Source organism: Pogona vitticeps, chromosome 1 (assembly GCF_051106095.1).
Source record: "Pogona vitticeps strain Pit_001003342236 chromosome 1, PviZW2.1, whole genome shotgun sequence".
NCBI classification, from domain to species: Eukaryota; Metazoa; Chordata; class Lepidosauria; order Squamata; family Agamidae; genus Pogona; species Pogona vitticeps.
This window is the reverse complement of record NC_135783.1, coordinates 331,352,780-331,379,888: the sequence shown is the minus strand read 5'-3', so window position 1 is coordinate 331,379,888 and position 27,109 is coordinate 331,352,780. Positions and strand designations below refer to the sequence as shown.

The window sequence follows — 27,109 nt, the reverse complement described above, 5'->3', positions numbered from 1 at the left end:
TCGACCGGGAGTTCATCATCTACACCGATGCGTCTAACAGCGGGGTAGGAGCAGTTCTGTGCCAGGAGGATGAGAATGGTGACCAGCATCCAGTGTCCTACCTGAGTAGGAAACTTCAAAAAGGTGAGAGACATTTGGCAACCGTGGAGAAGGAGTGTTTGGCCATAGTCTACGCGATCCAGAAGGCCAAGCCTTACATCTGGGGAAGACATTTTATTCTGTGTACTGACCATTCACCATTGCAATGGTTAAAGACAATGAGAACCCACAATAGCAAACTTATGAGGTGGGCTTTAAACCTACAGGACTATGACTTTGAAGTGAAGGTGGTCAGAGGGTCAGTGAACTGTGTTGCTGACGCCTTATCAAGAAGACCTGAAGAATGAAGACGGCGAAAGAACATGGACTATATGTATATAATGATGACAAAAGTTAAATGTACCTGTTTTTTGAATTTGGTTTGTATGAATAAAGGTAAATTGATGTAATGTATATGGTAAATGTTTAAATGCCTATTTGCTATGGTTAACTTAGAATGTAAGTATAAGTAAGTATAATATGGTATGTATAACTGTTGTTGTGTGTTTTATACAGGTTGTTTTTTGGTGAAAAGCACCTTAGCTTTCCCCCTACAAAACAACTTATAAAGAGGGGAGGTGTTACATACAGCACTGATGTTACCTGTCTGTCATGGGTTTGGAGGGAAAGTTCCATCCTATGGGGAGTGGAAGGCGGGACATCAGGAGGAGGGGCTGTACTGTATATAAATGTGAAACCTGTGTGGTGAGAGGGAGACACTGAGAGACACTGGGATGTGACGAAGCAGCAGCTGGGAAGAAGAAGCTGTTGTGGGAGTCTGTGTGTCAGACAGGGTACTTCTGTGTGTCAGAGTACCAACCTGATAGGTTCAGGTGTCTGTTGGTTAGCCAGAACTGATAGGTTCAGGGTCTGTGCTTCAAGTTAAGGGTTCTGTGTGAACCAAACTGTGTGTATGTATGAGTGAGGATAAGCCACGTTACTTTATTTTATTCACCTGATTGTTTTATTTACCCTGTTTGTATTTAAAATAAACCTCATTCTTTTGTTGTTTAAAAATCCATCCCTGGTCTGTGTGACTTATTATAGGGAATGGTTGGTGGCAGCTTAGTAACTGTGTGATAGATCCCAGTAGGTCTGGGTTTGTCACAGCAATCATGGCAAAGCGCCCATTTTTAACAGCTGATCGACGATTCCAAAATGGCCGCCGGAAAAACAAAATGGTGACTGATGTTTTGCCTCGCTTTAGAGGCACCCAAAATGGCTGTCACTATGGAGGATTTTCACTTACAGGTAAGATTTTGGCCCATAGGAACACATTAAACGCGTTTTAATGTGTTCCCATGGGCTTTTTAAAATCGCTTAGCGATTAAATCGTTTAGCAACGTTTTTTCCTGCACAGATTAATGTCGCTAAACGAGGCACCACTGTACTTCCTTTTCATCTTCTGAGTTAGAATCAGGGTTGGCAGTCCTGGCTCCTGGCTTGATCATGACAGCAACTGTTGGGGGATTTGCTCTGTGCTGCAATTTCCTTCTTTTCCCTGGGCCACGTGAGGCTTGACTAGGACCCCTTATAGGGGATCTCTCATGAAAGTGTGCTTACACATTTCCTCTGCTAAGAAGTCCAGTTCTGGCTCTTCTGGCAGATCACATTAGGACTCTTCTTGTCCCTAGTCTCTGGTGTATATGCTGGGTTACTCTTCCACATCCACCATACCCAGCTCTCTATCGCTCCTGCCTTCCCCTTTGCCTCTGTCTCCCTCAGCTTTATGCTCCTCAGCTGCCAGCAGAGACCAGCCCCCACCTCCTTCCCCAGGCGTTGCTTCTCATCAGTTTTCAGCTTCCTCTCTCCAGGGGACAAGCTGACCAGCTTCAGCACTTGCCTGAGGTCTAAAAGCCTCCATGTTCAATGGGCCTTCCAGAGACATAGGGGAAGAACAGATGGCTGAGGTCAACTACCTCACAACCACCAAGAAGGCCATTTTCTATGCTGTCAGTCTCCTGACCATGCAAATGGATCACAGAGAATAAAATACAGTATGTTATTGATTCGGCACATTTGAATAGGAGTAATACAGAATTTACGGTGAGAGAACCCTAACCAAGGACATTTTGGAATCAAAGCACTACAACCTCACATGATCCAAGCTCAACACCTAGTATTCTTGAACATGTACTTGTACCACACAGTACAGGCCAAACCTTTATCCTAGTGAATCCTGGGATTTGTAGTTTGATAAGACTCTTAGAGTTTGCTGCTGGAGTGTCCCAATGCTACAGCTCAGGCAAGTGCACTGGAGCTCTTCAGCAGAGAATACTATCAACCTGCAAATTTGTAGATTGAGTGGGAGGGAGCTACAGTGGGGTCTCAACTTACGAACGGTTCTACTTACAAGCGTTTCGACTTACGAACTTCTTTAGCCACAAAATTCCACTTCAACTTGCGGCCGGAGAATCGACCTCAAGACCAGAAAAGGGAGGCGGGAAAAGTGCCCAATTCAAATTTCGCGCTTTCCCAGCCTCCCCCTTCCAGTCCGTAGGCCGTAAGTCGTGCCTCCGGATGCCTTGCAGGGCTTTTCTGCCGCCATAGGAGGCATCTTGGAGGTCCCCCCCACCGCTGATATTGGCAGTGGGGGGGACCTCCAAGATGCCTCCCATGGTGGCAGCGAAGCCCTCAAGGCATCTGGAGGGCCCCTGCCGCTGCTGCTGCTGGGAGCCGAACCACGCCGGGCGATCCCAGCCATGCTCGGACTCCTGGACTGTCCAGGAGTCTGAGCATGGCTGGGGTTGCACAGCGCGGCACGGCTCCAAGCGGCGGCGGCGGCGGCAGGGTGGGTGGGGGATCTCCGGATGCCTTCCATTGCTTCTCTGCCTGGAAGGCATCCGAAGGTCCCCCTCTCCACCACCGCCACTTGGGAGCCGTGCCACGGCGGGCCACCCCAGCCATGCTCAGACTCCCAGGAGTCCGAGCATGGCTGGGGTTGCCGGGCGCGGCGCAGCTCCCAGCAGCAGCGGCAGCAGGGGGGGTGTCTCCGGATGCCTTCCATTGCTTCTCTGCCTGGAAGGCATCAGGAAACCCCCGCCACCCTACTGCTGCCGCCGCTGGGAGCCTTCGGAGCTCTCAAAGGGCTTCCTCCAATGTCGGGGGGGAAGCCCTTTGAGAGCTCGGAAGGCAAACAGGCAGGGAGAAAAGGCTGAAAATTCGAATTTCCCGCCTTTTATCCCTGCCTTCTTGCCTTCGGAACTTACCGCCCAACATCGGAGGAAGCCCTTTGAGAGCTCGGAGCTTGTGGCCAGAGCTTCAAGTTACAACCAGGATAAGGCAGGGGGGAAAGGCAGGGAATTCAAGTTGCTAACCATTGGTGGCGAAGAGGCTCCTTCTTTGTAGCTCTTTCGCCCCAACGTTTAGGGAATGTGTGATTGGAGGAGGCTTCGGACTGCCTGGTAAGGTAAGGTGCTGTTTTCTGTTTTTTTAAAAACAGTTCTGGGTGGGTTTTGCAGCGTGGCTTTGGGCTGGATAGTGGGATTATGTTTCTATGATGTGATAGGTCTTGCAGGGTTTGTTTTTTGGTTTTGTTTTGTTTTTTCCATTTCTGACAGATCTTGGGAGGTTGCTTGCTTTTGGGGGGTTCCCCCCATTTCTAATGGGTCTTGGGGGGTTTGCTTGCTTTTTGGGGTTTTTTCCCCATTTCCAATGGGTCTTGGGAGGTTTGCTTGCTTTTTGAGTCCCCCCCCTTTCCAATGGGTCTTGGGGGTTTGCTTGCTTTTGGGGGGTTTTATTCCCCTATTCCGATGGGTCTTGTGGGGTTTGCTTGCTTTTTGCTTTGCTTTTTTTTTGTTGTTGCATTTCCGATGGGTCTTGCATGGTTTTCTTGCTTTCTGCTTTGCTTTTTTTTGTATTTCCGATGGGTCCTCCACAATTTGTTTGCTTTTCTTTCTTTTTTTTTTTCAGCCGGATTAATCGTGTTTCTGATGGGTCTTGCAGTGTGTGGGGGGTTTTTTAATTGGTGATTTTTCCCCCCTTTGGCCAGAATGGATTAAAATGCATTTCAATGCATTCCTATGGGAAATTGTGCTTCAGCTTATGACCATTTCGAGTTAGGACCATCTTCCGGAACGGATTAAGTTTGTAAGTCGAGGCACCACTGTACAATCCTTGCGGGTTTTTAAGAAAAGTGAAGATGTGCATACAGTTGATGTAATTTTGGCACAGTGGAAAACAGCCTATTCACATCAGTGTTAGCTGGATTCATCACACCAATTATAAGAAAATATCTCTCTCATCAGATGTGGTATCTACAGGGTATGGAGGGCAGTAAACTAAAAGAACTGTCTTAAATAGTAGTGGTTTCTGACTCAGATAAATAAATATTCTGGTTATCAGTTGTTGTTTCACCACTACTTTAAATGATTACTATAACATTTCTTTGATCCCAGGATTAAATGTTACATATTCTGTTTATATTGTTTGAGCTTATTGCTCTTTGTACTGTCAGAACTGAGCTATCAAGTGGGAAGCAATCCAAGAACTAATTAGGGAATTGGAATCAGGGAACAAGCTGGGAGTTAATAAAGGCTATCTTTCTCTGGGCAAAGTCCCAAACTGAACTGTAAGTTTTTATAGACACAAGTCCATAGGCATAGTCACCTGAGTAGGCAGAAAGACATGCTACCTTAAAATATACACCAGCTTGTAGCCCTAATGACTCCCTATGTTGGTCCTTGAATTTTAAAGTAATACTAGAAGCTCCTGGATGGCAACAACAAAATTTTTATTGTGCTTTTAGTACCAGAGCGTGCCATCTTAGGGCTGTCCATACAGGTATGCAGATCACTATTTGGATGGCTGTTGATATGGTTTGTTTCTGATAAACGAAGTCCAAAACTTCCAGTCAAAGGCTTCTGATCCTTACTAGACACTTCGACCATGCAGCACACCAGATGTATCTTTGCTCAGATGTAAATCACACTGTGTTCAGCAGAGATTTCTTTATAGCAAATGTACTTTATAATTCCATGTACGTTTACCTGGGAGAAAGTACCAGAGAAAATAGGGCCTTCTTTGTTATTGAGACATCTTCTGATAATCCATCTCCAACGTAGTTCTCACTCATATGGTAAATCAATGTCAAAACTGGTGTTGGATCACATGACTGAATGTTCTTTCCCTTTTTTTATTTCCTTTTTTTAAGCTAGAAAACTAGCTGTGAAGACAAGGGGTTTTATCTGTCACACCGGTTTTCTCTTGAGCATGGTTGTTGTTTTGTACAAAGAACGTTCATGTACATGGGCCTCCATCTGTAGTAGCAAGTGACATACAGCCTTATCACCTCATTGAGAATTAGGCCTGTGGCTACGAATGCCTGTCAAGTTGGGATGCTGTCCTATTTGTTCTATGTGGGTAATTGAAACTGTTACTCATGGGCTCTTCCCTGCTGATTAGATTTCACCCAAGTCCTTAAGAAGAGATTACATACTAGGAAGAGAGAGGAGGTAATAACTGGGCATGGCTTAGTTGTTTTAAATGCCAGCGAGGGATGTAAGCTAAATGAGCCCAAAGTCTTCTCCTGTTACCTTCTTATGCTGCACATGTAGCTCAGCTGAGGTTGCACTGATAAGTACTTGGAGGCCAAAGAAATAGTAAAATCAACTCCTTTTGCCTGGCTATAATTACCTGCATACATGTTTGTTTATTTTAATGGGTTTTAACCTATGTATGCCGCCCCGAGTAGACGTAGTCTAGAGGGGCGGGGTAAAAATCAAATAAATAAATAAATAAATAAATAAATAAATAAATAAATAAATAAAATGAAATTCTCTTGAGAAAAGAAGATTGAGGCAAGACATAACAATACTTTTGAAATCCCAAGAAATGTAGTCATACAGAGGAAGGGCAGGATCTCTTCTCAATCATCCCAGAGTGCAGGAAATATAATAGTGGGTTCAATCTACAGCGTTCCGTGTCTAAGTCGCACTGGCCATGTGACCACGGAAGATTGTCTTCAGACAAAACGCTGGCTCTATGGCTTGGAAACGGGGATGAGCACCGCCCCCTAGAGTCGAACACGACTGAACAAAAATTGTCAAGGGGAACCTTTACTTTACTTTTTTTCAATCTACAAGAAGCCAGGTTGAACTTCTTTAACTGTTAGAGAAGTATGACAATGGAGCCAGCAACCTCAGGAGGTGGCAGATGCTGCACCGCTGGAGGCATTCAAGAGAAAAATGGACAACCATCCGTCAGGTCTGCTTTGACTTAGATTCTTGCATTGAGCAGGGATTGGATTCGATGGCCTTATAGGCCCCTTCCAACTCAATTATTCTATGATTCTATGACTATGTTTCTGTACACATTCCCATTCATGTTGGTGGGGGTTGTGCACAGAGAAGATGACTAAACGCACAAGAGGACAGGGCTCCTAAACCTGCAATACTTTTGTGGAAGAAGGAATTTCAGCAGGTGTGTAGCTTGCATTGTAAGTTATTTGTGCTGAAATTCTCTCTGCTGCACAAGTATTAAAGGATATGGAATTCTATCTCCTTATGCATGTGACTACCCCATCAGCGCTATCCTGGAAGCATGTGTTCATTTTATGCTAATGATAATAATTATGGGTAGTAGGTAACATCCAGGATCATTGTTTTTTATATTGACCTGAGCACACAGCAAGAGCTTCTAAGTTTTTTGCTCTGCAGCCTTCCCGTGATTTCCTGTTAAGAGACCTGCAGATGCAGTAGTACTTTAAAAATTGTTTTTCTAACCCGAATTCTATGCAAACAAACTTGTGCAAAAACAGGGAATATTTTCAGCATCTCACATTCATCTTACACATTTATTACTGCAAATATTTTATCATCCTTTCTTCTTGCATCCTGACAGGTCACATCACCTCACAAAGCAAAAATAAGAAAAAATAACAGCTGACGTAACAAAATGAGCAAATAAAGCACCAAAACATAACCAGTAAGCGACTTTTTTTTCTTAATCCTTCATGGCGGTCAGAACATTTAATGAGGAAAGGAGTGTACAGCCTTAGCAAGCTTAAGGGGGTTTCAAATTCACTCCTAGATCATACTGCTGACCACAGCCTACCAAGACATTTTTGTCAGTTTCATTTTTTTGCTTTTGTTTCCTTCTGGTTGTTTTTTTTGTTTGTTTTTTTGTTTTGTTTTGTTTTACCATTTCCACATTGGGTTTTATGAGACCAGGTACAAATCCTCACTTAGCCATGAAGCTGACTTGGTGACCTCGTCAAGATTGCAAAATTGGATTAATGGACAACAGAGAAAAATCTACAAACAAGACATATCCACACTCCCCTTCAAGGATGTGTCAAAGTTTGGTATTTTGTATAAATAAAATATTATATGATGAGAACTATAATTGTGGAAATGTGGAATATAACTATAGCATGGAAGTTTGGAAAAAAGAAAAAAGTAACTGTTTATGTAGCAATATGCTGAGTATTTATTGGAGAGAACTCAGGTGTGATTGACAAAATCCTATCTATTCCCATGTAATCTCCCTAAGGAGCAGAATAAATGGAAGTCTTTTGAGTTCACAACTGTGGCAACTTCCATAGCAAATGCATGGAATTTGCTACCACAGCAGATTCAATAGGAAAACACATTGAGTCTGTTAGTTTAGGACAGAATAAAGATAAAGAGGAATGTTTTTACTTCCTCTTATCAGCGAACATTCCCTTGGGTAGCTGAATCTATATGATTTTGAATTCATCTTCTAGAATTAGAATTTGCAACTGGAGTGAAAATGTATAAAAAATGATTAGGAAATATAACCATCCATGCCTATAAAAGGGCTAATGTAATGTAAGCAAGATGCCAGCCAGCCAGCAAAGCCAGCTGAACCACAATGGACCCAAGCCAAACCAAGTCAAAGAACCAAGGGGACGAAAAAATGACAAAAGCTGCAGAGACAGAGCAGCACAAAGGCAACACACAGAAATCATGGATCATCCTCCACAGAGGTAAACTGGCAGATGGCTGGGTAAGCATATATAAAAACTAAGTATATTTGCTAAAAGAATGAAAATGTATTTCTACTACTACAGATTTACACTTTTTACATGTGTTTTTAAGGCTGTAAGCGCGTGTATTTTGGCACTGTTCTTGACAGTAACTTTAGCTGAAAGCTTATTACTGAAATATATTAGTCTAACTTAAGTATTTGCTAACAGCTTAAGTTCGTATATTTTTTTAAATATTTGTAACTATAGCTTTTGCTCACAGCTGTAAGAATGATATTTAGAGGCCACATGGTTTTGACTTCTCAAAAAGTTAATGCTTTCCATAACCTTTGAATTATTATGCATAGAAGCAATGTGGATGGATAAAGCTTGTAGAATTAGATAAGCTAATGTTGATTGGACTCATTTTTCTTTATTTGATTTATTCTCATCCTCTGAAAAGAGATGGAGCAAGTCAGGAAGTTACAGTCCTGGTGAACAAGGCAGGAGCAAGTAAATGATTTATACCTTGATACTCAGTTGAACTTTGATATAATTGTCATGACTATTTGGTTCACAATGGTATTTAATCATTTTATGGATAAATGTTAGCTGTGATGGATCATCACAGATTCAAACTACCAAGAGGTGTTATTAAGTTCTGCAGTGCTCTGAGGCTTTGTTCAAGTGTCACACTTTTGACCTTGACAGCCTTGAGCCAATCACCTCTCTCAGCCAGACCTACCTCACTTTCTCGTTCCTCTGGCTTCTTCTCTAAAGCCATTTATATCATGCATTTACCTGCAAATAATTTATGCAATGATTTTCTGAGAAGGACAAAATGTGTCTGCCTGATACTTCTCTACCAATTACCATATCATGAATATGAATTCATAATTCAATTAGCATGGATAAACATATTTTGCTGAATCTGCTATCAGTAACAGCACAATCTGTGTTGAATCTTCTAACAGTAACAGCTGATATGCTTCCCACTGAAGAAATGATCTAAATGATGACAAGGTAATGTGCATGGACCACCTTTTCAACTGCTGCCAAGCACCTCTTTTAGTTTATTAAAAAATACTGCCTCTGTAACCACTTTAGTCCAGAAGTGAGTAATCTGGTGTCCTCATTATATTTTGGGATGAAACTCCCATCAACACAAGCTAGCATGGCCAGTGATAAGGGATGATGGAAGTTGAGGCTCAAGTTATCCAGAGGGCACCAAGAAGTCTATCCTTGCTCTATATTTAAGGGCTCCTAGAGTTCCCCTTGAAACACAACACACAGGTAATCTCCAGCATTCTGCCCAAACTGTCCAGTTACGCTTCCTAATCAAACATCATCGACCAATGTTTTTTACCAAGCCAGATCCTCCTACAAAAATGGCTCTTCTACCCTATTCTACCAGTCTGCATTGTCTTTTTCTTTTTAGGACTCTGAATAAACTAAAATGTTCAGGCTAACTGAGACCGGACAATTTATTTCTTCTATACAAATGATCTAGAGATAGGGAAGAAGAATGAGGCAGCCATTACTTGTGAATAATCCCAGAAGATTCAGAATGTTAAAATCCCAGTGATTCTGTGATGAGCTCCAGATTGGTATTTCCACGCTGGGAAACAAGATGATCATACATACACAACAATATGTTATACCACCATGGATGGATGCTCTTAAATTGGTAGTTGCACCATACAGAATGTACATATACACTTTCTAATTATTAACACCAACACTGAAGAAAATATTAAAAATTCCGCTGAGTGGGGCAAGTAAAATTTGTTCCTACTTCCTGTTATTTGTATTCCTAAAGTACCATTTGGAAACATAAATCCACTCATTTACAAATGAAGTCACATTTCTCCAATTACATACTTGATTGAATTTACCAAACAACTACAACAGCCATAGCAGTGCCAATAAGCAGTACCAGCTTCAAATTTGGTGAATGCTGACATGCGCAATTGTTTACAGCCCTAGAAATTTCTGTGAATGCCCCAAAATAAATATATAGTTCTTCAGATTAGAGTGGATTTTAAACTTAGATTTTGGGACATTATACAGAATTAATCGGACATTGTCAATACATGTATTAAAGTACTGTCCTCTTCAGTATCCCATAAATAAAACTCTGTATGTGTCAATAAACATTATCCAGAGACAAATACCTGTGTACACATTGATTGGATTGCTCATTTGAATCTTCATTTGGTGGTGAATAATCATCTGCAGCTGACAGTGAACTGTCGTCTAATCTGCATTAGATTTCTCCTTAGACTAGCATTTAGCCCCTAGGATAGCTTGTTTTTAAATATGCAATAAGTGCACGTCCTAGGTGCAGAAATGTTACTCTATTCAATATAACGTGTATGTGAATAAGCAACACTGTGTTTTTATTAGAAGGTATATGAAAGCAATTCCTACTTCACAGAATAGACCATTATTTTTTAGAACTCGCTGACATGAGATATGGCCACCCGCAGTGGCTTATATCACTTCAAAGGGTAATTAACAAATTAACAGGTAGAGACCATGAGCTAATGGGAATTTACATTGTGTTTAAGAACACCTAACAACAATATATATTTGTTTTAGCTCACAGTTAAAAGAAAGCACTGAAGAGGAAATAGGACACTGAAGCAGATGGACCCTTAATTTGATCTAGCCTGCCTCTCATTATGCTTAAATGTTACATGTATAGACAAATGTGACACATTACGGTCTTCTTACATCTACGAACTAGCATTATATCTTATATAGAAACTCTGGGGCAATGAGGAATAAGGATTAACAAAAGATTTCCATCCATCAAGCTTCTTTGTAGGTCCCTTTAAAAATGCACACGGACATAAGGTAATATACTGTGTATACTTTGTGAGATACCTAAGTAAGGAAACTTGGCAAACCCCTGAAGCTTTAATCTGAGCTTGGAAGCATTAATGGAGCTGATGCTATTGGCTCCTGGGAGAAGACTGCATTCTCACTCAACAGGTGACCATAAACCATGATGCAGTAGTCTCCTTTCTACGCTCCATTATGAATCCAAGATTTTCAAAATGGGGAAAGGGTAAAAGAGGAAAGCCAGCAAAGAAATGTGATGAATAGCTGATAAAGTAAAATAATGTTTCTCTTCCTTAATAAGAGTTTAGTGCTGAAATTGCCCAGAGTAAAGGAAACTACTAGATGGTGCTGTATGTATGTATGTATGTATGTATGTATGTATGTATGTATGTATGTATGTATGTACGTACGTACGTATGTACGTACGTGCGTGTGTGTATGAATAAATAAATAAATAAATAAATAAATAAATAAATAAATAAATAAATAAATAAATAAATGGTGATTAACAAGTACAGTGGTGCCTCGCTTTACGATTGCCCCGCATTACGACAAAACCGAATTATGACTATCTTTTTGCGATCGTAATTGCGATTGCAAAACGATGGACTGAATGGGTTTTTTTCGCTTTGCGATGATCGGTTCCCTGCTTCGGGAACCGATTCTTCACAAAATGACGATTTTCCTCCAGCTGATTGACGGTTTCAAGATGGCCGCCGGGTAAATAAAATGGCTCCCCGCTGTTTTCTTGGACGGATTCCTCGCAAGACAGCCACCGAAAATGGCCGCCCTATGGAGGATCTTCGCTGGACAATGAGTTTCCAGCCCACTGGAACGCATTAAAGGGGTTTCAATGCGTTTCAAATGGCTTTTTATTTTTGCATTATGACGTTTTCATTCTACAGTGATTTCGCTGGAACAAATTAATGTCGTAATGCGAGGCACCACTGTACAGTAGGAAACCCACCCACCCCCAATATCCATGGAATCGGTATCTGTGGTTTCAGTAATCCGCAATTTACCACAGCCCTATATACAACATACGAGGGGCAGGCCTTGTGACCTTTATCTTGCCCTTTTGTGACCTTTGTCCTGCCCCATATGGGGCACATCTTAGAATAGATCCCCTTTGGATATGGGAGTGCTGCTGTATACTAAAGAACATGCAAAGCAAGATGTCAGCAAAATGAAACGACTACCTAGTGAAATTATCCACTGATTTGTCAAGCAAACAATGGTACAAAAATCAGAACATGAGATTTAAGGACCAGAGATATGTCTGGCCCTAAAGAAAAGACCAGCATTAATTTTTAGTTTGGCCTTGGCTGTGATTTTAGAGTGCTGTTTTGCAAGTAATGGTAAAAACATCCCATTCTAATGAGTATTTTTAATGCATCATTCTAATAAGCGCAGCATGTAATATGGGAAACAGCAATTACTGACTCAAATTATAGCCTCATTCCTATTTGAATGATTCACTGAGAATACATTTCAGATCCTATGAACAGCTGTGAGCTTAAAAGATGTACATGTTTGTCACACAGCATACGTTCTCCATTCTATTCATCAGGGTAGAAAAAAAAATAAAAATTTGGGAGTGATGGGAAAAAGCAATGGAAATACAAAAACATGGCTAGGTATTTTAAGCCATGGAGATCTGCAATTAAATGCAGTCCTAAGTGACAGAGTAGGAGCCTGGTGAGTGACAGGGCCATGCAAACCTATGATCTTAGCTAGAGACCACTAGGATGAAGGCAATATGCAAGCTTATCTTCCCTGGTTTTAATTCTTCTTTGTTACATTTCTGAGGAAATCAGTAAAACTGGATAAACTAAACAACATCCTTTTACAGCACTAAATATAATGAAAACATGTAACATCTGAATATCCCATACTAAAAAAAAACACAAAACTCTTTTTTTAATACACAGGTGCAAACAAAATGCGCAGCTGCAAGGGACAAGCATCCCAGGGAGAAGAACCACAGCGAAGACTCAGGTATATGATTGTATGCCTAAAAATTACATCTGTGCTTGACTCGGCAAAGCCTTAAGTTCTTCTGACACTTGTCTCTCAAGAACTTTTTAGCTCATTAAACCTTCTTTCTGCGTGGAAGAGTCTTCGGGTCCAACACGCTGCCGCAGCTCTTCAAAGAGCAAAACAACAGAGTAAAGTGAAAGCTGGGCCAAGAATACCTTGACAGTCTCCATTTCTTACCTGGTTCTGTGCAGTTCTTTTCTTCGTGTGACTCATTGTTTGATGCCATCAATCTTCTATTCCTCCATAATTCTGACAGAACATTCTTCTCAACAATAGCAGAATCTTGTCCTGCGTGAAAAAAAACACAGGCACATTATTTATAGTGACAAAAAAGCCTTGGCTGTTTCCATCCATATGCAATTTCCATCACCCCTCATAAGATATAGATTCCTTAGGACTTCAGCAAAACTTGGCATCTTCTATTGGTATGTATTACATTATATTTGGCTGAATGCATACTGTAGAATAAAAGCCGCAGCAAGACAAGAGAATCGAGAGGAGAGAGTCAGTATAGTACAGTGCTTAGAGTAGTGGTTTGGGGCAAAAATCAGAATAAAAATCTACAGTTAGCTAGGAAGCCTATTGTGTGAGCTTGTGCTGCTCATTGGCCAAAATCTTATTGCTTAGTGTAAGCCAAATCATAACATTAGGTTCACTCCTTCGTGGTAAACAAAGCGTCTCTTGTGTGTTTCCCAGGGCACCTATGCATAAGCCAACATGTGCACCAGCCGGTAGGAATCGCAGCAAGGAGAGTTTACAAGGGAGGAACAAACAGAAAGTTACAATTTGGTTTATGCTAAGCAACAAGATTTCAGGCACTATCTCATAATCTAATCTATCTCACAGGATTGTTCTCAGGACAAATTAGCACCCAAACTCTAAATGGCCTCAGTCCAAGATATCTCAAAGCCCATATTTCCCATTATGAGCCAGCTTGGGTGTTAAGATCATGAGATGCCTTTCTCTCAGTCCCGCCACCTTCACAGATGCATCTGAGGGGGACACAGGAGAGAGCCTTCTCTGTTGCTCGTCCCAGACTTTGGAACTCCTTCCCACACGAGGCCAGTCTGACCTCATCTTTAATGTCCTTCTGTTAGCAGGCAAAGACCTTCCTCTTCAGCCAAGCCTTCCCCCAGTAACTGGCCACCTGAGTATGATTTTTGTATGGGTTGCTATGCATTGCTGTTTTTATTGGTTTTTAGGACTACTTGTTTTTTCCATTTCTCAGATTGGCATCTCTTTTGTTTCCTTTTTAATACTTTTATACTTACTGTTTTTGCTTTACTATTGTCTTTTAATGATGTAAAAGGACCCACCCAGGGTCCTTTTCAAGGAGATAGGTGGGATAAAAATATTTTAAATAAATAAATGGATAAATAGATAATCTAAATACTGAAGCCAACGCAGGGGTAGAATACAGTATAATGATACATCCATGGGAAAAAATTAATATATCTGTAATGAGTAAGGACAGCTATCAGCAAGATAAATTTTATATAAGCAGTTATCTCCTCTCTTTTTTTCTCCCTCTGCTTTCTTTTGAGCTACAGATAACTATATGGGGAAACAAGATAGTAAAAAAACACCCTGTGGATCAGTGTTTGGACCTTATGGAGAGGCTATGTTAGATACTGAAAAAAACATTCAAAAAGTACTTTGAAATGTTCAGTGAGTCTTTGCAGTGCTTCTTAAAAGTAAACATCATACACAGCATCAAGATGCTTTTTTTAACCAAGCGTTGGAAGTATCTTTAGCCAACAGCTTACTTCCCTTTATTCTGCTTTGTAATTCAGCCATCAACTCATGTAGACGCACACTTGAAACCTCCCCATTCTACACGTAAATTGTCACCTACAAATGTGCATGTTTTTGAGGAAGAGTGGAATAGCAGAAGGCTAGAAAATGAGAAAGCAGAAGTCTTTAAAGGGCAATAGACTAACGAAAGCAAGACATTCTAAGGAAGGCTTAACTAAAAAAGGAAGTGGTACAGACATCATAGGGAAGAAAAACAATAGAGAAAAATCTGAAAGGGGAAGGAAATCTGGTAGGGAGGAGAGATACCCATGGCCAGGGGTTGGCCAGGAACTCCAGAGACGAGGCAGTCTAAAAGTCACCATATGATCTGAAATAACCAGCCAAGTCTTTGGCTATAGACTGCCAGTTTACAAAAGGATTACAGACAAGTATGTCTACATATTTTTCCAACTGCAATTTTTGTTTGTTTATTGTTGTTGTTGTTGATTTGATTTTGTGCTTATCATTCAATGTATGCCCCAAAGTGGCTTACATAAAACAATAACATATTGTAAAACTAATATATATAACAAATATATATTTCCACATCTCTCTCTCCAAACGACCAGTTTCCTTAGATCATTATGAACAACGGCTGCATCGACTAAACTGAGATTTAGCTTAGTAAGGGGGAAAACTTGAACCTATAAACATTGGACCACCATGGCAACATTTAATCAGTCCAACTGGGTTCACCCAAAGTTCCTCAGTCCATTTCAAGAAGAGTCCCTTCATTCAAGCAGAAACAATCTTGCACAATACACTGTTGTTTTTGTGGGTATGAAGTGGAATGACTAGTGCTGGAGACCACAATGACAGCAGTCACATCTTGCACTTGACCTCCCCCCCGCCCAATTTGGGATTAACTCTGATTTACATAGTTCAGGACATGAGATGTTTGCTGCTTTTCACCTTCAAATAAGCTATCCCAAGAAATGGCAGGCTTTCTTTCAGGAGGTCATTAAGCAGATGCTGCACAAATGTCTGTCAAGAAAGATGGAGTTGTAACCACTGCACTGTAACTTCTATACTGAGGAAGAGTAAACTACATCAGGGTTGGGAAAACATACAAGATCCAGGTGGCGTCGGTAGTTCGCACCGACTTTTTCCACCTTTGGCGGATTGCCCGGCTGCGACCCTACCTTGACATGGGGGCGCTCACTACCTTGGTACATGCGCTCGTAATCTCAAGATTAGACCACTGCGTTCTACGTGGGGCTGCCTTTGAGGCTGATGCGGAAACTTCAAGTCGTGCAGAATGCAGAGGCCAGACTCCTTACTGGAGTGAGAAAACGCCAACATATTTCTCCTGTTCTGGCCATGCTGCACTGGCTGCCCATCCGTTTCTGCATTGAATTCAAAGTTCTAATGTTTACCTATACGGCCCTAAACGGTTTAGGACCTCGATACTTGGCAGAGCGCCTGCTCCCACCAAGATCTACTCGGATCACCCGCACAAGTCAGGAGGTGAGGCTGAGGAGCCTTACGCCGAAGGAGGCCCGGAGGAAAAAGACTCGAAGCCGGGCCTTCTCGGCGGTGGCTCCTTGCCTTTGGAACAACCTTCCTCCGGAGATTCACGAGGCCCCTACGCTGGGTACTTTCAAATGCCAACTGAAAACATGGATGTACATCTAGGCCTTCCCTCCTGTCAACTACTGATTTCTTTTGCTTTGCTATTTATTATTTATTTATTCCTGCACTATTTGTTATTGTTATATGCTAATGTTTTTATGTTTTTTAATTGTTTTGATATTCTGTAAGCCAGTGGTTCTTAACCTTTGTTACTCAGGTGTTTTTGAACTGCAACTCCCAGAAACTCCAGCCAGCAGAGCTGATGGTGAAGGCTTCCGGGAGTTGCAGTCCAAAAACATCTGAGTAACAAAGGTTAAGAACCAGTGCTGTAAGCCACCCAGAGTGGTCGAATATACCAGATGGGTGGAATATAAACCGAACAAACAAACAAACAAACAAACAAATACTTTGTTGGTTTTGTTTATTAGAACCCAGAGACCCAGCCCAGTTAAAGCAAAGCAAAGCGTGCTGCCCCATAGCGCTTCAAGCACTCTCTGTGCGGTTTACAAGTTAATTATGTAGGCTACACATTGCCCCCCGAGCTAGCTGGGTAGTCATTTTACTGACCTTGAAAGGATAGAAGGCTTGAGCCGCTACCTGGGATTGAACCCCGGGTCATGAGCAGAGTTTTAGCTGCAGTACAGAACATTTGTTTGTTTGTTTGTTTATGTTTATATCCCGCTACTCTGGGCGGCGTACAGCATACAAAATGAGATACTTAATATTATGCATACATAGTATCTTGGATTTTAAAAGAAGCATCACGGACCACATGCACCCCCTCCCCTCCCGTGTCTTAGGCACATCTTCCCACGCGCGAGGGCTTGTACTTCTCCCAATAATGGCAGAGTTGGCCCGAGAAGCCATGTCAAAGAGAGCTCCCCCCACAGACGGACCCGCCTCTTCCACTCACCAGGCAAGAAGGCAAAGGGAGGAAACACGTGTCTTCTTTCTCTAGCACGGAATGGGTGCAATACGGGCACCACCGGCCGCCTCGCTGAAACCGCCCCGAGACCAAGCCAGCGGCCTAAGCCATAGAAGGTAAAAAATTCTGAGTCCAGCAATTTGATTTGAATATGAGAAATGAAGAGAGAACTGTGAGGGTTCAGTCTTTGGGGCTTCCCAGGGGTTCCAAAAAGGAGTCGACGCTTTTGGTTCTGGTTATAACTGTGATTTATTAACCTTAACAACTGGAACGTCAACATTAACAGGTGGTGGTTGCTTAGTCTCTTGCACTGAGTCCAACTCAGGTAAGGGTACTTCAGTATTGTTCATAACCATTGCAACAGGTTCAAGTCCCCAAGGTCCAACCGGGACCTCCCCCAACTCGGGGTTGTCATAACCTTGCAAAAAGGGATTCAATAAAGGGAGGGTTTCTTCGTCTCCCATCCACCCCCATGAGGGGTCTCCTTCGCCTGGCGAGGCACTCCAGGGACCAGGTAACAGCCCATCTTCCTCAATTCTTCTACATGCCATGCTTGTTTGGCCGCCCTTTCCCTTTCACTAGCCTCCTTTGCCTCTCGCAGCTTTTTACGCCAGGCTTTAGCTTCCGTCTCTCCCCAATAGGAGGGCCTCTGCATTAGACCTCTCCTATGCCTCCGCTCTGCCTCCTCCTTGGGCACACGGACCTGTTCCCAGCGTCCGGTCCAAGGATCCTCGATCCACACCATTTCCCAACCACCAGGGATATATCCCCTGCCCACGGTTATGTCCCCCAACCCCATTCCTCCTCCTTGAACTCCACCTTCTCCTTTCCCTCTAAATCTTCCTTATTTGGCTCAGCAGCCATTAACCCTTTAAATGTCTCTTCCAACTCACTGGTATCCACCGCACAGGATACCACCCCATTTGGGGGGGTTTCCTCTAAGTTCAAGGTGTCGGTACCTGGTCTTGCTTTCGACCTGAGGAAGCAGGAAGGCTGGTCTGTGTCCTCTTTGAGGTTTTTAAGAGAGTCGGCTCCACCAGAAAGACCCGCCGAGGTTGGTCTTTCCCTTCACAAGAACATAGTTCTTAAAATTCAATGACCAGCTTCCAAGGCATTCAAGAGAAAGTTAGGCAACCATATGTCAGATTTGCTTTGATCTGGATTCCTGCATTGAGCAGCTGTTGGACTCAATGACCTTACAGGCACCTTCCAACTTCATGATTCTATGATAAGGGAATCAGAAATCCTGGTTGATCAACTGTAGCTCAACTGGCTGTAGATCCAGGATCTGGTATAAAGCCTCTAGACTACATGTTGTCTAACATGTCTTCCTACTCTGTAATTTTTACAATTGTTAACAGGGAAAGAATTGCCTTCTAGGTTCTATTCTGCCCAGTAGGTCTGTCTTCTGTGGAGACAGAGGCTAGGAGCAAAACCCCACTGTGCCACCCAAGAGAACCCTACCCAAGACTACAAGGCATATGACCAATCAACCACCACAGGTGATTGATTGATTGATTGATTGATTGATTGATTGATTGATTGATTGATTGATTGATTGATTATATGCTTTGTGTGTGGCCTTGGATGTGCTGTACTGTCCCACCAATTGTTAAACCAATTTCGAGTACTGATACCTTTAACACCCTGGAAGGGCTGCCATAAGTTGGCTTGCTGAAATGTAATAATTATTATTCACGCATGTGTGCCTCCGAAATTTGGAAAAGCCTCAAAAACTGCAAAAAAAATTTGTTGTACTGAAAGAGAAGAACTCAAAGAAAGGTGCTCTATAAGGGAGGATGAACTAATAGTTATGATGGTAATACATCATCTCCAATGTCAAAAGCAAGATGCTTTTGAATATCATTTGCTGGAGAACTGAAGTCAGAGGTTGACATCATACTCATGTCCTGTTTGTGAGCTTTGCACAGACACCTTGCTGTCCTCTATGCAAACAGTTCTGGATTAGACCAGCTTTTGATTTGATCCAGGATGAATCTCAAGTTCTTTAAAAGCAAATTCAGATTCTATCACCAGTGACACAGACCAAAGGCAAAAAAAAAAATCTATTTAAAAGATTGACGGCAACATTGCCTTATTTAGGATACACAGAGGACCCCTGGCAACCAGCTCAACCGACAAGCCATCACAAGTCCCACCAAATAACCCACATAGCACTCACATGGTTCTCAATTAACACATGGGCTAGTTCAAGAATCCCTTTCGAGCGTACTGAACAGAGACTAAATTCAAAGAAGCCTTTATTTCAAAACAGCCCAGTAGGAGCTTGCAATTTGAATGCTTATAGAAATTGCTAGTTATACAAGCAGAAAGAGCGGGCACAGCTTCCTTAACAGACATTGTGGGTTCATCCATGTAGATCTGGTTTAGGAAATGTAAGCAAAGGAAGTAATAAAATAACAGGTTACTGGGTTGGAACTTAATGTTGTTCATTTAAAAGTAAGTTATACTTCTCTAACTCAAAGGCAAAATAAGCAAATGCATGAGCATAATAAACTCATCTAGTGCAATGAAATACAGGTACTGTATGTTTATTTTACTACATAAATTGCAATAAACCCAAATATGTGAGTTCAGATAACTAGAGATATTATAAGGGGATGAGAACATATCTACCCTTACACAACACAAAATACATATATCACAGTGACTGATAAGGTCTGAAGTTTAACATATACAACTTTCCAACAAAACATACTCAGTAAGCAACTTGGATTGCCATGCCTCTGAGATTATAAAGTTGTCCTGGAAAGATTTATTACTTCCCTCTACAACTGCTGTTACCTGCTCCTTCAGCTTCAGGTCAATATGCTAAAAAAAGGGAAATCCCAATTGGTGTGAAATGTTGGGGGAAGACAATGTGATTCTATGCTGTCTCCTTTCATGAGTCCAGGGAGTTCATTCACAAAGGAGATAGGTTGCACAGGTCTTCTTTGAATGGCAGTCAAGCCTTTTGCCACGATGACTGATGTTGTGGCCAAATCCAAGACGGTTTGGATATGTTCTAAGGAAGCTGCAGATCCATAATAAAATATGACATGTTCCAGCAGATTGTAGAGTTAGACGCTCTAACTAGCTGTTCCCAACCTTTGGTCCCCAGATGTTTTTGGACTACAATTCCGAGAAATCCTGGTCAGCACAGCCTGTGGTGAAGGCTTCTGGAAGTTTTAGTTTAGGAACATCTGGAGACCCAAGGTTGGGAACCACTGCTCTAAACCAACTATTATCCTGTATTTACATAAGGCTGTCCCTCACAATGCTGGCTGGATACATTAGTGGTTTGGATATCTGGCTGTAGAGCCAGAAGTTCAGAGTTCAGTTCCCTCCTGTGCCTCCTGCATGTAGAGCCAGTCTGTGTAGCCTTGGGAAAACTACACAGTCCCAGGGTACCCATAGAAAAAGGGAATGGTAGTTCACTTCTGAGTATTCTCTATTAGGATAACTGTTTTGATGATGCATAATATGGTGACTTACTTCTTCTTGGAAATGGGGGGCGCGCGCTAGGGGCCAATACCAACAATCTAATGTTATCTAAATCCTCCCTTGGCAACATGACCAAAACTAAAATAGGGCCACAAGCAGGGTGGATAAAAAGCAATGACTTTTTTAAAAAATCAAATTGATTTAAATAAATATAAAATTTTGAATGTGCAAAATTTTTGAAAAATTGGTTTTTAATTTAAATCATCTTTAAAAATCAATTTTAAAAGAATTTAAATTGTGATTTAAATCAAATCGAGCCTGGAAGAAGCATGATAGAAATGTCTACATTTTTGCAGAGAATGCTGAAGTATGGAGGTTACAGTTTCTTTTTCTTTAATGAAGCAGGACCAGGGGAGAGGAAGAAAGAAAGTCCAAACATTCTAGTAACAATAAGCTACTGAGTACAGTACTAAGTACTGTGCTTATCATGAATCACAGGGTCCTAGGTTAGAAAAGAAAATGAGAAAATTAAGAGAAGAATGAATGAGCATGCAATGGCTCAAAGCAGCCTTCTCCAACCTTGTGTCCTATACATCAAGGGTCGTCAACCCCCGGTCCCCACCCCTGTGCCGGTCTGTGGGCTTACTGGAACTGGGCCGCAGATACAGATCACCGCCCCCATGCACATACGCATGGTGGGTATGTCATGCTCGCACGGTGGGCGTGTCGTGCCCACGGTGGGCATGTCATGCTTGTGGGGGGTGCACGGAGCTCGCTGTCCCCAGCTGGTCCATGGCCCTAAAAAGGTTGGGGACCACTGCTATATATATATATATTAGGCTAAAGATTCTGTTATCCTTAGCTTGTTCAGGATACCCAGGGGTGGAATGGGGTCAAATTTAAAGTCCAACATATCTGCAGCACAGCAAGCTGGGGAAGACTGAGTTGCAGAAGGCCTGATAGAAGCATTTATATTAGGACTTGAGGACTCAGTGCAACATTTTGTTGCAGCTCTTATTCGTGACTCCCTTCTGCCCTTTAAGATCAATGTGAAAGGCTGGCTTTGATTTCTTCCTTTACCTTGTTTGGGCTCTGAGAATGATAGACACTGCCAACTCCTCTGTGTCCCAACATAAAATCTCTAAAGCCAATCAATAGTCCTCTCTTAGCAACACTATACTTTCTCCAAATTAGAGCAATAAGAGCACAGAGCAGAGAGACATCCTTGGCGCTTCCCACACAACTGGCACAAAAACTCCCTTTGCCTGGAGACTTGCCCAAGCTAGGCCACTGCTGCAGCCATTTGCTATCTGCATTTAAACCAGTGAATGAGGCTTTAGTGTAGGTTTGTATCTGATTTTAACTGAATATTTATCCTCCTGATATCCATTTTATTTTGGGATGGAACAGAGTAGCAATAATAGGGGCTTTGGGACTTGACTGCCCTGATGTTATACAGTTGTGGTTGCCAACATCCCTCCACTGTTTACACTGCTATGGCTAATGACAGCTGCAGTTCAGCAACATCAAGAGGGTCGTACGTTGCCCATCCTCATTTTGCCTTCAGGTATGTCAAGTGTTCTGTAGCTCTGTGCACATTATCTCACTGGTCCTTGAAATATCACATATCCATATGCATAATACTCAGACTGAGAAAGCAGTGGCATGCCCAAGAAGAGAAGGAAGAATCATTGCTTACTGGGTAGAGTGCATGCTTTGCATGAAGAAGGTCACATAGGCTCAATGTTTACCATCTTCTGTTGAAAGGAGCAGTTAGCAATGTGAGGAAGACCTCAACCTGATACTCAGAAGAGGTGAGGTAGATTTCAAGGATCTGAGGTTGTCTCGTTGTTTGCTAACAAACTTTTAGGGAAATTGGACAAGGCTTCCAGGGAAAAACATTCTGTTCGATAGATGCGTGGTTTAGGTCTCTAGCAGCTGCAGAGCCAGAGGTTAAGAATTTGATTCGCCATTTTACCTCCTTGACAGGGGCTGGACTTGATGATCCATAGAGTCCCTTCCAGGTTTGCAGTTTTAAGATGATTATTATCATTTCATATAATCTTCACATACTCCTCCCTCTTAACAGATTTTATGCAATTAAAGGCGAATCCTGGCTTAGAGAATGGTCCAGTTGACCATTCCTACTTCTTACTTTGAGTATGAAGGTACAGTTGCCTTCATACTCAAAGTAGGAAACAGGTGTGTTGTTTAGTTTTGTTCCTTGAAGAATCTGGTGTTTGGCTTGCCTTATTTGTGTAAGCCCTCTATCAGAGGACTCTTGGGATAAGGTTTATTTCTCAGTGTCCTGTGTCCCTTACCACTTAAGGCGACCCACCAATGAGATACCCACCTTTGACAGAACCCAGATCTTAAAGGTTAGTATTCTTTAACATCAGGACTTTTCTCCAACAAGATAAACAGTAAATATTAATATTCATCAACCTTGTTCAACAAGATTGGGAAAAACATTCAAACCAACGCCACCGGAGGTAGAATCTGAACTCTGTACCTCTGATGTGAGTCCATTGACTGGAAAAGACCTGATGTTGGGAAAGAGTGAAGGCAAGAGGAAAAGGGGATGACAGAGGACGAGATGGTTGGACAGTGTCTGCGAAGCAAGCAACATGAATTTGACCCAACTCCGGGAGGCAGTAGAAGACAGGAGGGCCTGGCGTGCTCTGGTCCATGGGGTCACAACGAGCCGGACACAACTAAACAACTAAACAACAACAACTTTCAGGTAAATGTAGAAGATTGCAGCCTTCGTCCTTTAGCCATTCTGTTAAGAAGGGAAAGCACAGAAGGAAACCTCTTATCTTCTCTGAACACAAGGCACACCATACTGCCTCCTTGATCTGGTTTATGATGCTGCATTTTCCACAACACCTACTATTAGAAATGACAGCCAGCACACCCACTGAGGTAACTAAGCAAAGGAGAGCTGCCAATCCCTTGCCTCCCAGGTCACTCATTTAATAACTACCTGTCAGAGTGATGTTTGGAAAAGGAGCTTTTTCCTACCTCTGCTAATAAGGGAGGAGCTACCACGCCAGCCAAACTTCTTGGCCAAATGTCTCTCATTAAAAGCACACAAGATGCTTTGCTGGTAGTGGGGAAGGGAAAAGGGCAGTCCTCTGACAGAGGTTGCCAGATGTCCACTTATTTAAGAGTCTGTATTTCAGAGGATTGTCTACAGTTCGAGAATATGGCAAATCCCTATAGATTTGTAACAGATGACCCCCAGAGCCTGATCCAACAGTGTTTCATCAAACGCCACAGAGCAGACAGCAAAAGTCTATGGCTTCTTATTGTTTTGCTTTAAAATGTTGATCTGACCACCCTAATTCTAATCTGCTCATTTTGGAATTAGTGTTTTAAGCTTCGGAGTGAAGGCAGAGAGAACTAGATCAGCACAGCAGGTAAACAGAAAGTATTTCAGCAGGAAGGTTTCAGCAATCAAGTTTTTCCCAACTCAGCTTTCACAGGACACTTCATAAGGTGAAAAATGAAGTTCATTTGATCATAATTAGTAAAATTCTTTTCTGGTAAAAATGCAAGCAGTGAGAGCTGTCACTTTCATACATTGTACAAAGAAATGGAATGGGAAAACTATTAAATCACTACAGTATTCGTATAACTATACAGAGATACAAGAAAACCCACACACCAGGTTTGTGCTGTTCTCCCCCCCATCTTTCGGAACAATCTTAATGCACAGGCATTCACAGTAATATTCTCCAGTCATACATGTCACACTTAAGTGGGATCCAATGGCTTGTTTGTTTATGGGAGAGAAACTGTTCCACATACTCAGTATTTCAGATCTTACTTTGAGATTTACAAATAATAAATCAACTCTCATGCATAAACTCTATGATCATTGCAGAAATAAGCATATATTAATTGCATTTTTCCTACCTGCTATTTGGGGAATAAACACATACACAAGTCTGCCCTGAAACGACCTGCCTGAGTCATTTGCTTAAGTATCTAGGAGCAACGCTGCATCAGAGTTCCCCTGGGATCAAATGCCCTCCCACCACCATGTGGCACATGCTCGTGTGAATCAAGAAGCATGAAACATGATCTCTGCAGTGATTAACGCTTCAATCCTAAACACATTTAGTTGAAAGTAAAGCCCATTGAAGTCCAGGGAACTTCAAAGCAAACGATATATTGGTTTGCACTGTAAGGGCAATGTAAAAGCAGGTAGGATATTGCTGTCTCTGAGAGGACAGGAAAGAGGAAGGATTTTTAAATGCACACACCCTTCAATGCTACATAAAATTTATTATTGAACATATGAACTTAAGACCTTTCCTAGCTTTAAAGGGGGAAATAGACATACTGTATTCACTAAAGATGAACCTCCAGCTTTCAGAGGCAGTCTATCTGTGAATACTAGTGGCTGGAAACAATATTCAGAGACAGCAGAAGCTTTCAATCCTCCAGATGCTGATGAACTATGACTCCCATTGTACTATCCTACACACTAGAATGACTAAGGATGATGGGATCTTGAGTGTAATAAGATTTGCAGAGCCAAAGGTTTGCTAGACCTGGGCTACTGCTTTCTGGTCTTGCTCCTGGTCTTCCAACCAGCACCTGACTGGACACAGGATGATAGTGGGTTATGGGATGAGTATAGATCTGACTCAACAAGGATCTTCTCACATTCTAACGTACTGGAATTCAGACAGGAGGAATCATTCACGTGTGAATCACAGCAACTGTTGCGCCAGAGAAAACACCTCTACCAGCTTGGGGAAGCTGGTATAACTTCTGTTTATACAACCCTAGCCTCCTCTTTCCAGCCCAACCTCACAAACCCCTTTTACTTCTTTTCTCTGACCGGCCGGCCACCTCTGCCCCGCTTACCTAGCTTGGAGAGCAGACTGGCCATGCACCACACGAAGAACAGGATCGCGCAGATGAAGCCGAGCTGTTGCAACAGCATCTCCCGCCTCTTGCGAACTTTCCTTAGCTTGGAGAGGGACGGCTTCGAGGGGGAGACCGGCTGCACTTCGAGACCCATCGCGATCCGGAGCTGCCTGGACACGCTCGGAGGGGCCCGTGAGCAAGATCCGTCCCCTCCGTGTCTTTGGAAGCGCAGTTCACTTGGAAGCGCTCCCCGCGGACGGTTTCATCTTCACGACCAAGGGGGAGACACGCATCAAGGAGAACGGGCAGCCAGGTGAGAAGAAAAGCTTCTCCGCCACCTCCCGAAGTGGCCGAGAAAGGCGCCCCGCAGCGGGTAGCGAACTGGTCCTGCCCGATCTCCGCTGGGGTTCACGATCCCATTGCCGGTGCCAATGGGCAGCGAGCGCAAGGAACCGCCGCTGGCGCCGCCGCCGCCGCCGCCCCCTTTCCGCAGGCCCGCCCTGGCACAAGCGCGGAAGGAGGCGAGAGCCAGGCGAGCGAGCGAGCCAGCAGCCACCGCCGACGCTAGAGGAGCGGCTGCCACCCCAGCATCCAGGAGCTCCCCTCCACAGAAGGAGGAGAAGAGGGGGGAGGGTGTGCAAAGTGCTGCCCTTGCAAAAAAAAAAAAAAAAAACAACCCGGCAGCTTTTGGAAGGAGAAGGAACGCGAGCGAGAGCGAGCAAAAGAAAGAGCGCGATCCAGGCGATCGATGGCTCAGGCGAGGAGCAGCCGCGGAGCTCCGCGCAGCATCCCACTGGAAAGTTTCACATCCACCTGCCTTTCCTCTCCTCGCCGTGGCCGGGGGCTCGCCAAGCGGCAGAGGCAGAAGAGGAGGAGGAAGCAGCGGCCGCTAACCTCCTGCGCTTCATGGTCAGATAGGCGCCTTCTCGTTCCCTCCCGGCGGCTGTGCTTGGAGCCCCGAAGCGGGCGCCCCAGGGCCAGCAACCCACACTTTCCCCTGCTTATCGTCGGGAAAGGGGCGAAATTCCTATGGGGAGTCCTCTTGCCCCCTGACAATGCCGCCGCCGCCGCCTCCTCCTCTTCCAGCGGGTCTCGGCGCGCGGCGTCCCGGGCAACTTTCGCTCCGAAACCCCTCGGTCCCTCCTGCACGCCACTCCCCGCGCCTCTACTGCCGCCGGGCCAGCAGTGCGCATGCGGCTTTCCTTGGGCACCGCAAGGTTCCCTCGGCGCCTTTCCCAGATCGCCACATATTGCCCTCGGCGGTGTTGTTTTCCCGCGCTCGGCGCGACGCGGCCAACCGGGGGGGGGGGAGGGAGGGGGAGGACAGGATTAACTGACCAAACTAATCTTTTCCCCTAAATGGCGCGGGAATTATCCCTTCTTCATTTAGCACTTGGCAGGGTGGCGCCGTGAGGGGATGAAGCATGCGAGAGCATGTGCTTGAAGCTCCTGAGCCAGCCCCGTGTCACACTCGAGATCACACCCAGGCGACTTTCCTTCTTCCCCGATCCCGTCACCACTTCAGTTTACTGTATCTAAACATTTAATTTAAAAAAAAAAATAGAATTAAATCAAAAGTTTACGTAAGTTTTTATATA

The 27,109-nt window shown here is 43.2% G+C and overlaps 1 protein-coding gene across 2 annotated transcripts in view; it reads right to left on the bottom strand.

Moving 5' to 3' along the window:
- The window catches only part of SLC24A4 (solute carrier family 24 member 4), a 143,667-nt gene extending 117,778 nt beyond the window's left edge, over positions 1–25,889 (bottom strand). For both annotated transcript variants that reach the window (XM_020802238.3, XM_020802239.3), the window contains exons 1-2: positions 25,509–25,889; positions 13,070–13,180 (exon numbers count right to left, since the gene is read on the bottom strand). In XM_020802238.3, the coding sequence (XP_020657897.3) occupies positions 13,070–13,180; positions 25,509–25,665 (268 nt within the window). In that variant the 5' untranslated portion in view covers positions 25,666–25,889. The remainder of the gene's footprint in view (positions 1–13,069; positions 13,181–25,508) is intronic.
- Positions 25,890–27,109: the final 1,220 nt, after the last annotated feature.